Source organism: Diadema antillarum, unplaced genomic scaffold (genome assembly GCF_040938485.1).
Source record: "Diadema antillarum isolate AM-2024a unplaced genomic scaffold, OU_Dant_1.0 seq00000131_RagTag, whole genome shotgun sequence".
Taxonomy (NCBI): Eukaryota; Metazoa; Echinodermata; class Echinoidea; order Diadematoida; family Diadematidae; genus Diadema; species Diadema antillarum.
Window position 1 is genome coordinate 897076 of NW_027271209.1, and position 15425 is coordinate 912500.

The window sequence follows — 15425 nt, forward strand, 5'->3', positions numbered from 1 at the left end:
CAACCTTTACAAAATAAGATTAAAAGCCAGAATCAATAGATCTTATCATCATCATGATATAGTCATGTCCTCGTGCATGCGTATACTTGTTTTGTAAATGTTTATTGATCTACTATAGCTAGCGTTCTTCATCATCACTGACTATAAAAACTGACTGCAGTAATGTTTCTTCGACTATACAGTAAACTCTTTGCGTATCAAAATAAAAGACTCTAATCGTATAAGTAGCAATGTATAAGCATATGAAATGTGCGATCGAAAATCTTATTTGATTTATTCTCTGCAGTTCATTATGTAAACATCCCAAAATGATAGCAATGGAGAGACATTATGTAACTGAAATTATATAGCGCTAGAGATGACAAAATTAATGTGCAATAGCAAATTACATGCAAGAATCTCATGACTGATCTACAATGCGATATATGTTGTAAAATATTAACAAGTCAAGAAAAAAATCGTTTTGAGACAATTATAGTGCAAGCATGCCAAATTAAAAGCAGAAGCTACTCAGAAATGTCATTTCTAACGATATGGCGGACTGAAAGAGTACTGCATGGTTTTTCTATAGTACACAGTAAGAATCTATAATGGTTAAAGCGCCTCATGTGCAAAAGTTATTTTAACGCTTGATGTTGCGTGTTCTATGATTTTCCGAACAGATTGGAGCAAACGGAGGATTCTAATTATGAGAGACAAAATATTTCTATTTGTCGGAGTTGCTGGGACTGCATGATCCACTGACGTCTGAAATCTTTCACGCGGAACAGTCAAATCCTCTTTTTCCTGAGCCCATGCCGAAAATAACTCTGGTAAAATCTTTTTATCCACAAGGATGTGATTTTTTTTTGAGAGAGAGACAGGACCCAGTGATGACTTTCCATGACAGACATTTTCGGTTTTTGTAACATTTTCTGTCCACAAAGGGACAAAGACATTGATTCTTTGGTTGAGTCATTTTCCATGTTTTGTTGTTGTTGTTGTTGTTGTTGTTGTTGTTGTTGTTGTTGTTGTTTAGCAAATATAACCCGTTGTTTCCTTGCAAAGGCATGGTATATCCCTATGGTCATTTAGCAGTTCAGTAACTTTTCAGGGACGGACGGACTTTACCAGAAATTCTGAACTCTGTGGAAAACTTTTGACCACTTGAAACCCACGTAACGTTCACGTGTCTGTAAATTTTGTCGGCGTCGTCCTCCCACCACAATCGGTATACTCTCAGGCATTCCATGACGCACATTAAGAGAGAAACTATCGCGTAATCATAAACTAATAACATGACCTTTGCGATTAAAGATTATTTTAAGCATTTATGAGCACGGCCTGGGTTAAAATCGAATGACTTGCTTGGCAACCTTGGACGTGTGACGCATTTAGCATACGAAGTGAATTAAGCAACTTGTAGCCCCTCTTTTTTTTCCTGACCCCTTCATTCCGGCTGATGATATCACAGCCGAATTCGGTATGCCGTAATATAGATCTAGCAAAGATTGGACCATAGTAACACACTCCCTTACTGCAAGTCTCCCCCTGAACCAGGAAGTCGTTTTCATTAAGGGTTATTACAAGCTCACCCCAAAGCCCCTGACTCAGGCTTTCCTTGCGGAGCCCCAGGCGGGCCTGGATGTGCGTCAATCGCCCAACTTTCCTGATTGGCCGACAAGTTCCAGCCCACTTTTTTCCTTCAAGCGCTGGGGACACACCCATGTTGCGCACGCAACCTCCATGGACCCGCCCACTCTGGTGAACACTTCTTCGGGAAGGGTTGCACTGAGCGAGATGGGGAACAAAGTTGTGAAGCGTTTCATTCTAGTTCTGTAGTGGTTGTGATCGCATCGGGCTTGTTCTCTGCTGTAAGTTATCGTACCAGAACGCCACCATGAACGGAGCAGTGCTCGTTTTCGTAGCTACTTTAGTAGCCTTTGCTTCGGCGCAAGACTGTCCAGCCTACTACGTACGCAGCCAAGATGGCCAGTCATGTTACAGGTATGAAGTTTAAAGTTAATATAACACATTTTTAATACTAAACTACCCATTACTGATTTTCTTTCCCCAAAACTTTGTCAAACGAGCTTATATTTAGTGTCAACCAGATTGGAAAAGACACCTTATTCGTTTTTTTTTTCATTGCATTCGAGGAAGACTGCAAGTAAAAACAGGCAGAATAAAGGTTTGCAATATCATGTGTATATGTGTATGTGGGTGTGTTTGTGTGTGTAGTCATACCCATTAACAATTATAGTAACGTTACTCTTGCTTGGGGATGGGGTAAATCGTTCTGCGCATGCTTGTATTATGCTTAAAGCATTCTGGCTATGCAAAGTTAACACTTGACTCATTAAGTTGGCAGTTCCACCCGTATGAAATGTGGAAAACATAAAGGAAAGAGAATGAAAGCGAAATGAGAGAGAGAGAGAGAGTATGTATGTGTGCAATGGAGGCGATAGAAAATGTGTCTGGGTCTCTAGCAAGTAGCCATCTCCGCTGGGTGCGACGTACCTACACGGAGGGGACGCTCAACACAGCAGAGTTTCCAGCTATCGATACCAGATCGACTTCACGACAGTATCGACTTGCTATCGGCTTGCTATCGGCGTCAAGTCGATACTGCGATCGGACGCCATATTATCGGGAGAAATGGAATCGGTTCCTGCTGCTGATCGGATCTCGACTCGCTATCTGGGGATGACGACCGGATGACGTCACGACTCCTTCGACTGCTGAAGTCATCTACTTTGGTGCCTCTGTTCGAAATGCTCTTGTCACAATTATCATTTCAGTCCTCTTCCCGATTTTTTAATTGCTTATTTTAAGCTAGTCATGACACTGACAGATCACGAATAGTCATGCCCAGATTGTCACACCATTATAACAAGATTTTTACTTGAATGCATTGCCATTTTCCCACATAATTTTATTCAAGCCCGTAAAATGACTGTCGGGACAGAAAGAATTCAAAAACTTCTTTACAGTTACTTTTTTACACAACATTGTATTTAATAAAATGACTTTCTTTTTTTTTTCATTCTTTGCCCTTAAACAACTCATTAGTTTCCTTCTTCAACCATATGACATAATTTGGTGTTTCAGTTCACCACCTTCATGCACCAACACATTTCAATGTGGACAAACCATTATTAAGAAACCTAAATAAAGGTTATACATCCCAATTTAAAAAAGGAGGACTACTAGTATACAAAACTTTGTCAGCATTTACAGAATGTAAAAAGCATGACTTTCAAAACTGAGACTAATGTTTGAGCAATGTTAAAACAGGAATGGTATCCTAGTAACTAGGCGTTTTAGATGAGACAGAGCTTCGTTTTTTCGAGGAACTTTTCGACAAACTCAAACGCGAGTCAACTCTACTTCTTCCTTCGCAACAACACGACAATAGAAACTTACAGGCGGCATAAAGGTATGATTTTTTATTATGAGTGTTACTAAAAATAGAAACTGAACCCTTCTTATAACAATATTTTGTCTAATATCATTATTTGTCAAATGTTTTACCCACTAAAGGATGGATTTTTTTGTAGTATATATTGTCTTCATTTTAATAAACTTACTGTCATTCAATGTATTTGATTTTTTTTTAAGATTTCATTTGTGTATCTTATGTTTCTTTGATAACAAGTCTTCTGTATGTGTTCCTTTGGTTGCTACTTTCATTCTATTTTGGTATGAATGTTTCTTTTACTTTCGATTGTTTTCTTTTGTTTGTCTTTTGTTTTTATTTTGCCTGTACACATTTTAATTTCACCGAGTTCAATTCGAGTTCTACTGCTGATTGATCTAAGTTAACGAAAATAAGGAGGGTCGGACCCATTTTGAATACAGTTTTGTAATCATTACCTGTTTTGTTTTTTAAGAAACTTCTGTATTTTCGAAACTAAAGCCTTGTGCAGCTGCCATCAACGATGACAAGGTCAGTAGGCATTTTCAGTTTGAAATTTGGTATAGTCCTCAGTCGACATGTCACACGTCGTACTGAATAAGTTAAAGGTCGTAAAACAGAAGACGCTCTCGAAAGCAGTTCATTGACCAATTTCATAAAATCAATAATCTGTGTTGTCAGATATAATAGTATTTCTTCATGAGATCAGAGTTTCATTTGATTTTGTAACTTTAATTTATCAACACTTCAACTGTTATCTGAATGAAATGATGACAAAGAGGAGGAAATCAGTCTATTTGATAGACATACAATTAATGAAATCGATGTTTAATGTTTCCACTAGAATAATACAATGGGGAAACTTTAGATTGGGCATCCGGTATTTTGCAATAATGTTATATTACATACAATATCATGCAAATGCATATGTGTGTATATATATAGCGCATGTATGATGTGGCTTAGAAGTTATGACTGGAGGTCATATCCTTTATATACATTAACAGGAAATTGAATCACTGTTGGGCACCCGATGACTAAGGCATACACTTATCAAGTGGGGAGGGGGCTAGGAAGGAGCAGGGAAGTGGATATACGTGTACTTTAATTGAGGCTGACCATTATCATACGTCAAACAAACGCGCTCACGTGAAACGTTCAGGATTTTTCCTTATTCATCTTTAGTTAGCTAGTTTTATCATTTTGATCTGTTAATATCATTTCATATGATTTTATCTTCCTTTTTATTTCTACTTACAATATTTCATGTAACTGTATGTCTGAAGTGTTTGCTAATGTTTCTTTATGTTGCATGTAATGTTTTGTCTCCTTTCTGCTTTTTGTTGTCGACTAAATCTTCATTTCATATTAATTGTTGTTCATAAAATTTAACGATATGTTAACATTTTCCTTGTTCTATTTATAGTAATTCCTGTAACAGCTGCACTTTATTCGCATGTATTTGTACCCTTTATGCATTGTTTTGAAATTTCTGTCTACGTCGCATGTGTTTTTTGTTGATTATTCGTTGTCTTTCGTTGTTTCTGTTGTTCTTTTTATTCATTTTATAATTGTATTTTCAGTTTTCATGATATGGTTTACTTTCATTTTCGTTTTCATGCAAAGAACTTATATATATTTATATGTTTATATATATATGTGAAAAGTTAGAGTTTACTAACTTTTTTGCAACTCGCAACTAACTGTGCTTCTATTTGTCTGTCGACATGCATGAATTATTTTTTGATTCATCTATTGTTTTATCTTCTTAACTTGTATGTTACTGTTTCCCCTCCTCACGTGTCAATTATATTCTGTTCAATCTTATTCTTTCATTTCGTTTTTGTGTGTGTATTTTTTTGCCTCTGTGTGTTTATTGTGTTTGTGTCCTTGAAAGTATATGTTGTGATATTTAGTGATTAACGTAGTTATGACGTAATTATACGTTATCGTTTTTATTTCAGTCACTTCAATTTCATTGATAATGAAGATTACCTATTTTGTGTGGGTTTTTTTTTCAAAGAAATCATTCTCAAGGAAGACCCCAAAATATGAAGTTGATCTTAAATCTCAAGCTGTTTTCAACACTCTATCAAATGAGCAAAACATTGTTCTCTGCTTCAATACTAAATGCGATCTATCTGATTCATTACTAAATGCGATCTATCTGATTCATTGGCATTATTATGCTTTGAGTGCATATTATAGACTTTACCATTATTTGAATTTTGATAGCATTTCTTTAAAGCGACTGATTCTTTTCTTGGTTTTAGCATTCAATTCACACTGTGATATTCATATATACTGTAAATACCAAGATTGGAATTGAAAACGCTTATTTGTATTTCTATTCAGATACTTCAACCTCAAGCTGTCCTACGAAATGGCATCCGAGCTGTGCGAGATGACCACACCGTGTGGAACAGGCAGCGGCATCATGGGGGCTATCGCGTCCGTCTCCTCTCCGGAGGAAAACCAAGACCTCTACGACCTCGTGGCCAGCTTCTCGCGAGATAACATGATGGAAAACGAAATCTGGCTCGGCTGGGACAGCAAGAACCCGGACAACTGGATGGACGGAACACCAGCCTACCCACACGGGTTCTCCGCCTTTGTCACTGGTGGTCTCCCCAATGCCAATGGTTGGCCGATTAACACACAGAACCCATTCGCACAGCCGCCACGCCTTGTTCCAGTCATGCGCCGCCAAAAGGAAATGACACCGGGTCGCCAGGGGCCGAACAACACGTGGATACCAGCAAGAAATGGACCAGTATGGTACCCCGTCAACCCTAGGGGCCGTTTGCAGGCATTTGTGTGCAAAGTACCAATAGCCAAGTAACTCTTTGTGCCGCGTTTCCTTGAAAGAACAATCCATGCCGAGTGAGACTCGAAACTTTGTTTCCTAGACTCTTTTCACCTGATTTCTTTACTAATGTATGTGTATAGATGGTCCTGGTCTTATTACTGGTCATCGAAAAATCCATCAAATAAGCTTGAAAAGAAGGACCCGGCTTGATAGGTTGTAAATCTAAGTGTTATATGCTACATTGTGCTGCAGTCCCAGGGAATTGCCCCTTCGAAAGATGATATCCAATGCAAATTAATGTTAAAAGCATCCGGTTCGTGGGAATCTCAGCGTTCAGACGCTTTCGAAGAGATTACATAATACTCTAACCTTTGTATGAAACAGATTCCAAGCTACCATTGCCTTTTACCTACGAGATACTATGTGACACAGATGGTGATACCACTCATTAGAAATAACTAGCACTTGTAGGCATCCTGCAAACGACTAAACCTACGGATGCTCCCGGTTAATTTCCGTTGGTTTATTACCTTTGCAAGTACCGAAAAGAACAACAGAAATAAATGCTTACTATGAATGATATTCCCCTTTTTTGTCGACATGACGTTAAAGACTTTGTGATGCCCGACAGTGATTAAACATGAAAATAAAGTAGAAAGACCGGTTGATATAACGTTACTTGGCAGTGATTTAGAGCAGATATTGAGCTATTTGCTGGCAGATTGGAATGGAATAGAAGAAAAAAGATCTACAGAATTCACAAACAGAATTGACACATCAACTTTTTGATTAAACTGATCATAATCTACAGCTGTTGTTGTTGGCTATTTTGTGTAGATGTTGTTTGTTGTATCAGTATCATCAGAGACTAATGTTGTCGCACATGTAGCAGTAGTAGTAGCAGAGGTAGCAGTAGAAGTAGCAGTAGTGATAGAAGTCAGGTAGTGGTAGAAACAGAATAAGTAGATAATAGAAGTAATGGTTGCTACTTGGACGAAATATTGACAATGGATTACTATCAAAAGGAAATTGAAACGTCGTGTTTTCATGAATTTAACAGTCAACGTTGCACTCGACAACATCCCTTTTGTTACTTGAAAAAAGAATAAAGACAGTTTATGAGTCAATTGTATATTTTGAAAATTTGACGTGTAAATGCTACACGAAAATGAACGTTTAATCTAAATGAAGGCGAACCAAGTTTGAGTGGTCGCTATTACTCCAAAGAAATCTATCAAAATTGAACTGTAACGATTAGACAACCCAGTCTACCCAAAATTTGTAACAAAAAAAAAATGCCTCTGGCGCCCCCATCGACTTAGAAGGAGAGAAGAGGGAAGAGGTATTCAGATGGAAACCTCCCAAGTTGAACTACCGGAAGGATGCAGCTCTGTAAACCTGTTTTCGCTGATGGGTGAAGCTCTCGAAAGATCACGTGATTACCTCGAGGTAAGATGTTCAGCAAGCACTCCTTCTTACCTTGAATACCCATGTGTCGATCAAAAACTCGCTCTTCATTCGAGAGTTCTGTAAACGTGTTTACAGTTAGATGAATTTTAGATGACTCACAACGCTTTACATAAAAATCCCCATTTCCTCGATCGTTTAACCTCTCCCTTTTGAATCAGCACAGCTTATGCACGTGATGTTTAACCTCTTTTTGACCCCTTTCCTCATAACTTTCATACCCGTCCTTGCCATAGCCCGCTAAAACTATCCTTTGTATCACTGCACGTTTGGTAAACCCATCCCACCTTACCTTTTCAGTCCCGAGCACAGAACGAGCACCAATCACATCCCCTCTCCCCTCCTTCTGAGACGGATGGTCACGCCCTACCCTACGGCCACGCCCTAATCTCTGCACCACTTGATAACCGATTCCAAGTTTAATACCTTTAATAAACTACGTGTATGTCTATACAGTGCGACTCAACACTCAAAATGCTGCCTCTTCCTAAATCCTAACATTCTAACATTAAGATCAGTTTTATTTGAAGCGGATACCTGATACAGCTATGTAAGAAGATAACTCATTGCCATGTTGCTGCTTGCTCTTTTAATTTTCGACTTTTATTCGCGAATAAGCATTCTATTCCTTTCTAAAAACAACCATGAAAATACCGCAGCTAACTTATAAATATCGTAATTTGTAACTCTTTAAACCAAAAGTTAATTCTACCTATACTTTCCAGATCGATGTTCTCATGTTCTGCTCATGCCATGCTTCCAGCTTTTTAATATGAGTCAAGCCTGAGTATCATGATAGTTACGTTAAGAAGGTGATTCTTAACTTTGAGGATAAGCTCTATGGGGCGCCAAGTGTCGCACGGTCGATTTCGTAACGAAATCGACCGTGCGACACTTGGCGCCCCATAGAGTTTATCCTTTAAGTTAACTCATCCTCGAGATTGAGGTTCACCGTCTGAACGTAACTATTATGTAGCAAAATAAATACCATCAATCTAAAAGAGGGAATGTTTACTATTTCATTTAAAGAAAGGCAAAGCTGATATTCTATCGAGTATATAGGCCTAACTGAATAAACTGAAGCGTTCTTGGGTGAAACGCATCCATGAAGAATTTGCGTAGTGTAAACAACAAGACAAAAATTCTGGGCTAAAATTGTACCACTTATTCTTATAAAAGCAGGGAACAGAAAAAAAATGATCCAAGGTCATAGAAATTGACCTTTTAGATTACACTCGTTAAACATGCACACACAAAATGATTATGCATCACTTCTTTATATATATACCTTCACACTCACATTTACATACAAAAAAAAAAAATCATTCCTGGCTTTATTTCGAAAGCGATTTCTTGTGAGTTTGATAAGTTCTGTTTTCATCGCCACATAAACCTGCAAACACTCAGCACTGCTCAATTAAGTACCTACTCATTCAACCACTGGCTTTACACTTACTTCCATCCGATGACAAAACCTTGATTATCATTTTTGTTTTAATTTCATCCATTCATCTTGCAACTAATGTGACTTCTGAAAGTGACAGTAGTGATGTTTTCGAAAGACACTGAGTTGAAAGCGTGGACGACTAGAAAACTCATGATGGTAAGCAGCGATTGAGTGTTGAAGTTTAGCATTGTTTGTCTCACACCGCACCTTGCACTCCAGCCATTACTGTATCGCACATACTTATCATAATTATACTCATAAATGATAACCGAGATGGCGGACACAAACAATGAGGGCGTCCTCCCGGTGAATCTGGACAGCACGATTAGAGTTCGAATGACGTCTTGTTCGTGAAAAGTGTGCACTAACTTTAATGTACCTAATTTTGTCCCGGAACAGAAAATAATTGTCTAGACTAATATCACAAACACTTCTTATTTCATATCTTGTTCTTATTTGTCTTTTTTAATACTATTGTAATCATCGATATTAATTGTCTATTCTGTAGCACGAAAACAGAGTCAATGCAAAACTGATGGAACGTCGAAAAATTGATTATTATGAGCTGCGGTACGGGGGGGGGGTGAAATTAATCATTATGCATGATCAACCTGAGCAAACAATAAACAAAGAAAACAAACTCATTTTGGTATTGTTCAGTCTTCTTTATGCCTTTCTGATTGTTGTTTAAATCCACAGTGGTTTGGGCATATAACTTGAAATAAACTCATTGAAATAACTAAAATAGTAAACTGTCCATTCTGCAGACATTCCCAGATTCCTGACAGCGGGTGAAATCTTGCAAATGATGTTCGGTAATTACAAGGAAATCGTAAATCATGTCTAATTTATACATGACAATGTGTATCTTGTATCGTTTGATATGGAATGATGATTTAACAATAATATTCACGTGGAAATCTCCATTACCGGCAGTTATGTAGTATCGTATTGAACTACCGTATAATGATCTTTTTTTTTCTTCAAATATTGAAATAAATCCAGTGCGTTTATTTGTCATTGTCCTGTGTGTATTTGTCTTAAGTGTGTGATACAATGCCAGTGTGGGTATTGCTTTGCATGTTTCCCACGCATTAACCCTAACCAAATCCCTTTTGATTTTATCTCCAACCCCGAGGCTCTGCTCTTTTTTACACTAACAAGAATATTTCAACAAAGAAATGCAGATGGTGGTTTGTTTCAAGACAAACTGTTTTGCAGATTGGTATGTGGAAATAAGAGTCACATGTTTGTTGTCGTTCAAGTGACTGCATGTTTCTTTACAGAAAAGTACGTAACATGTTTTCGACCAACTTATTATGCTCAAGAATAAGTAGATTGAGACTGTTGTGGTGGTTGTTTTCGTAAGGGTGGAATTGATTCATGAATGTCGACAAAATGTCCAAATCTTGTTCTGAATTAACATGTATAACCTTTATTCTTCATCTTATATGTTAAATTACCGACTAAAACACCGACTAAACCACCAATACTAAAACTGCATGTCCTATCAGCACCTGGCAAGGATAGGGAAATGTGGTTCAACCAGAGTTATAATAACTCATATAATACTATTCTTAATGGAAATAGATAAACTAGTGAACTTAAATTGAATTGAAAATATCTTTGGGTTCAACACACTGCGCTGCCACTGCCAGTCAAGGCGTTTGCAACTCATTTGGACAACCAGAAGTCCGTTTGCTCTAAGCACTTTTTGTGCAAACCTTTCTTTACTTTATGACATTCCTGTAATGTACGGATTGTTCCTCCAAGAAAAAAAAAAGCAATAACAAACAAATAAAATGGAAAAATTGAAGCAGAAATGTCGTAATGCAAGCGCCTGTCAAGACAATACTGCAGCACATGCCGTTTACGAGAAATGAATGTACAGCCTTACCTCTTTATATAATTGCTAATGTCTCATTTTCTTGAATGGGAATGAAACCTAAAATTTATATAATATATGAATTGAGTAACTGCTGCAATATTAGTAGAACATATCACTTATGTTTGAACAAAATGGGACAATGCAACATTTTTTTTAAATGAAAAGTGACGTGTATAAGTTGCATACACATTCCCTCCTTAATACTGACATAATTATGTTAATTGTAATATAATTTCCCCTATTTTCTGAAGAAGTTCATTGCAGTGCTCCTGCACTATGCTAGAAAAATGAAAATGTGTGGAATTATTTTTGCATTTTCTTTATATTGTTGTCCTTGCGTGACGTCACGAAATGTAGTATTCTCCTCACCAGTAGTAACGTAGTAACGTCACTGACTTTGTAAAAACTTTTGAACGAATTATTCGACTTTCCTCAAACTTTCACTGGATGTGTTTTACAAATTTATTACTGCGTTAACTCAATCCATATATAAATTCATATATATATATATATATATATATGTATATATACATGTATGTATATATATATATATATATATGCATATATATATGTATGTATACATGTATGTATATATACATGCATATATATATATATATATATATATATATATGGGTATCATTCTCCTTCGGGACATTCTAATTTAACACAACAGGGAGGTGGAAGTTCTCTTCCACCTCCCTGAACACAAGTAACCCTAGCAGAACTTCCAAGAAGTTTTATGTGTTTCCTTCTTTTGTTTTAGCGTTATCGCTAACAACGCGATGCGTTATAACGTTATTTTGGTTATCGCCTCTCATTAAGCACTGAGTGAGCTGATGCAAACTTTGTGGAGGAACTTTTTGAGAAAGAAAGTGTCATTTCGCATAAAATGCGAGCACGGTACCATACTAAAAAAATATTTCGATCGAAAACACTGTCCAGAGAATGCTGATAATGCTTGTAAGAAAACTGCATTAGACAATTATAGCCATGGTGTGTAGTACAATACAGGTAATGGTAGATGATATTGTTATAAAAGATAAGGAATGATGTCATACAGAGAATATAAAAATTAAACATCAAATGTCAAATACAAAATCAATTATAATTTTTGTGAGGCATATGCACTTGATTTGACCATTGTGATGACCTCGTTATTGGACTAGTAATTGTGCGAAATATTTTCCCGTTTTATACAAATAGGAAAGCTTTTCCCCCTCATAAATATTCATTGTTTCTTTATGATCTCACTCTATCCGCCCAGGTACTTCAACTTTCGACTTCCGTACAACTGGGCGAGCGAGTTTTGTGAGATGGTGACACCATGCGGAAACGGCGAGGCTGTGATGGGCGCGCTCGCGTCGGTCAGCTCTGCTGCAGAAAACAGAGAAATCTACGATTTGGTGGCCAGTTTCAATCAAGACAATGTGATGGAGACGGAAGTTTGGCTTGGATGGAACAGCATGAACCCCCTTATGTGGGAGGACGGTACTCCTGCTTTCCCCCACGGCTTCTCCGCATTCGCTAGTGGCCGGTGGCCGATTAATCCCCAACTCCCGCACACTGCTCCACCTGGTATTGCTCCCGTCATGAGGCGGGAGATGGATATGATTCCGCCCCGGCGCGTCCCCGGAGGCGGGGTAATCCCGGGAGGTATGGGACCCCTCTGGGATACGTCTGAGGTCGTGGGCTCTTCTCACGCCTTCGTGTGCAAGGTTCCAATTGGTAAAGTGCATCTCGGACCGACACAACCATCCATCCCGCCCACCGGCAACCCGAGCCTCCCTCCACAGCAGCCGCGTCTCTATCAGTAATCGGTATCTTCACAATAGACGTGCAAAAGAACAATCATCCCTGAAATGCCTCGTGGTAACTCTTTTGAGGGGAAGGGAAGGAACTTAAAGTTGGACTTTTCCAAGGAAATGAAGACGAGGACAAACATCCTTGCACATTCTCGTAAACTCAGATTCCTCTGAAGAGCCTTAAATCAATGACGATCTTGGACTGAATTCGACTCTTAAAAACAAAAAAAAAGAATGTTGAGCATTTTGTGTAATGAAATCATGTTATGCTCAGAGAGCATTAAAATTCCCTTGTTGTCGACCTGCTTGAAGGATAATGTTCCTAAGTGTTTTTCTAGCAGCAAGAACAGTGTCGTTAAATCTACATGGACAATTGACATCTATTTTTTTATAATTATCTAACGAGATCAAAGACCGACGAAATCGACAAAAAGTGTTGAGTGTAAATATCACAATACTGTCCAAAATTTGCTACAATAAAAGATTTTAATGCCTTAATCCTCTCTCTTTTGTTGTTTATTTCTTGAATGTATATTTCTGGAGTTTGTGCTCGAGTTATCTGCAAATTCTCAGAGTAGAGATACACAGACAAAAAGAGAAAGAGAACAGCCGGGTGACATCAAAATGAATGGAAAAAACTAGATAAAGCCCATACCGTTTGATCGCTATGGCAATGCTTCAAGACTTTAGGAAACACATTCTGATTACACAAGGCAAATAATATCATGCTTTCCGTATCTGGGGGCGGCGCGGGATGGGAGTGGGGTATAACAAGCTCATGCAAATTTATGAAGACTGTTCAACAGGGATATAGTGAGAACTTGAGTCGTATACGTCATAATGATCGTAGCAGTAGGTTAAGTTGCACTCTTCCAATAGATTAACTTCGTCAAACGTTCCAAGAGTGTCTGCTGCTAATTGCTTGGCACAGCGCTTTATCATTTTTTTTATGGAAACTTAAGAAATAACAAACAATAAGTTTGAAAAGACGTATCTCATGATTTAGAGGGGAAAAGACAGATACAGACGGGATAATCGTTAGGCGAGATCGGAGAAGGCGAGATGGTTAGGCAAACTTAGGGACCAATTACGAGTCATCATCACATTAGCATTGTTATCGTCATTAATATTAATTTGAAATTTGAAAAGCATAGTGAATACAGTGTGGGTAATACATATGGAAATATACGATGATATTCAAAGGAATAATCTATGCATTCAAACTTGCAGGATCATGACATGTATAAGACAGCGCTAGGTATCTATGAGAAAGTGGAAAAGAGAGTGAGAGAATATGAAAGGAAAAATTGCGATTGAATACAACCATAATAACATGCATATTCTCATCCACTTACTCATCTACTAATAAAGTACCATGTCTAGTCTTGAATCCGGGCCTTATCCAAGATTTGAGTGCTGAGGTAAGCAACACTGTATGCATGTTTGTCGAAGTCTGCACGATATTTTCATGAGAGCTTTAACGAAACCAACGTGAACGAGACAATCGTGAATGTCAGAGATTTTGCTAGCAACGCGAAAACATGCCCATTGAACGAAAACCGTTTCTTCTACAGTGGCACTTCCTCTTCAGTCAGCGAATAAACACGGCCTGTAACAAATCTTCTATTTTCATACATTTCTGCTCCTTCCTCCTTCTGTAACAACCATCAGCTGCCAAATAACCTGAAGTCTTATATCTATTAATATTGTTTGTTGTCATTATCAATGTGATGATACCTTCACTCGCAATGATGATTTGTATGTGCGAAAACTGCTGCAGGACAAAGAAAAAAAATGATCCTTTTGCTTCGTTAAAGCAATCCGAAATATTTGCTGGCGATGTTTTTGAAAAGTTGTAATGTATCTATCTTTGCGTCGCATATCGAGTAATTCAGTCTTGTTTTTGCAGAGTCTTCGTTGAAAATAGTGGACATAACTTCCCTTTCAATTCTCAATTCAAATGACAAAATGTTACCCTTCTCACTTCAATTGTTGGTGCATGTCACGAGTTCGACACCCACGAGTCATACAGTTCCCGAGTCATACAACCCACGAGTCATACAGCTCCCGAGTTGTCCAGCCCACGAGTCGTACTATCCACAAGTCTTTCAGCCCATTGGCTTGACACTATTTACGTGAAGGACGCCCACCTGCCTGGCATCAAGTAAAACGAGCTGTACGAACCACGAGCAAGATACCATCGGCAAATAAGGCCCACGAGTTCGACACTACACAAAAAAAGCCCACTAGCCCGGTTTTGCATCATTGGCTTAATTTGCGCAGTGTCGATTTCGGGGACCTTTTTGCCTAATGTCGCGCTCGCGGGCCTCATTTGCGTAGTGTCGAGCTTGTGGGCTTTACTTGCTGAGTGTCCAGCTCTTGTGTACGTGGGCCCGTTGCTTAGTGTCTATCCAGAGGACCTGTTTTACTTAGCGTCTAGCTCTTGAGCTGTGTAATTCGTGGGTGTAAGGCACATGGTCCTTTTTTTTTTCAATGTCCAGCTCGTCACCTGTGTAACTCGTGGGTGTCGAACTCGTGACCTGTGTAACTCGTGGGTGTTTGTTCCGAGTGATTTACTCCGTCTTTCTTCTCTTCATACAGATATTTCAACATGC

General features: G+C 38.3%; 1 protein-coding gene across 1 annotated transcript in view; it reads left to right on the forward strand.

Moving 5' to 3' along the window:
* Positions 1–1840: 1840 nt before the first annotated feature.
* Positions 1841–15425, forward strand: part of LOC139727438 (41 kDa spicule matrix protein-like) — a 14298-nt gene continuing 713 nt past the window's right edge. Inside the window, exons 1-2 of the mRNA XM_071638391.1 lie at positions 1841–1986; positions 15412–15425. The exon at positions 15412–15425 is cut by the window's right edge and continues 713 nt beyond it. Of these exons, the coding sequence (XP_071494492.1) occupies positions 1880–1986; positions 15412–15425 (121 nt within the window). The 5' untranslated portion in view covers positions 1841–1879. The remainder of the gene's footprint in view (positions 1987–15411) is intronic.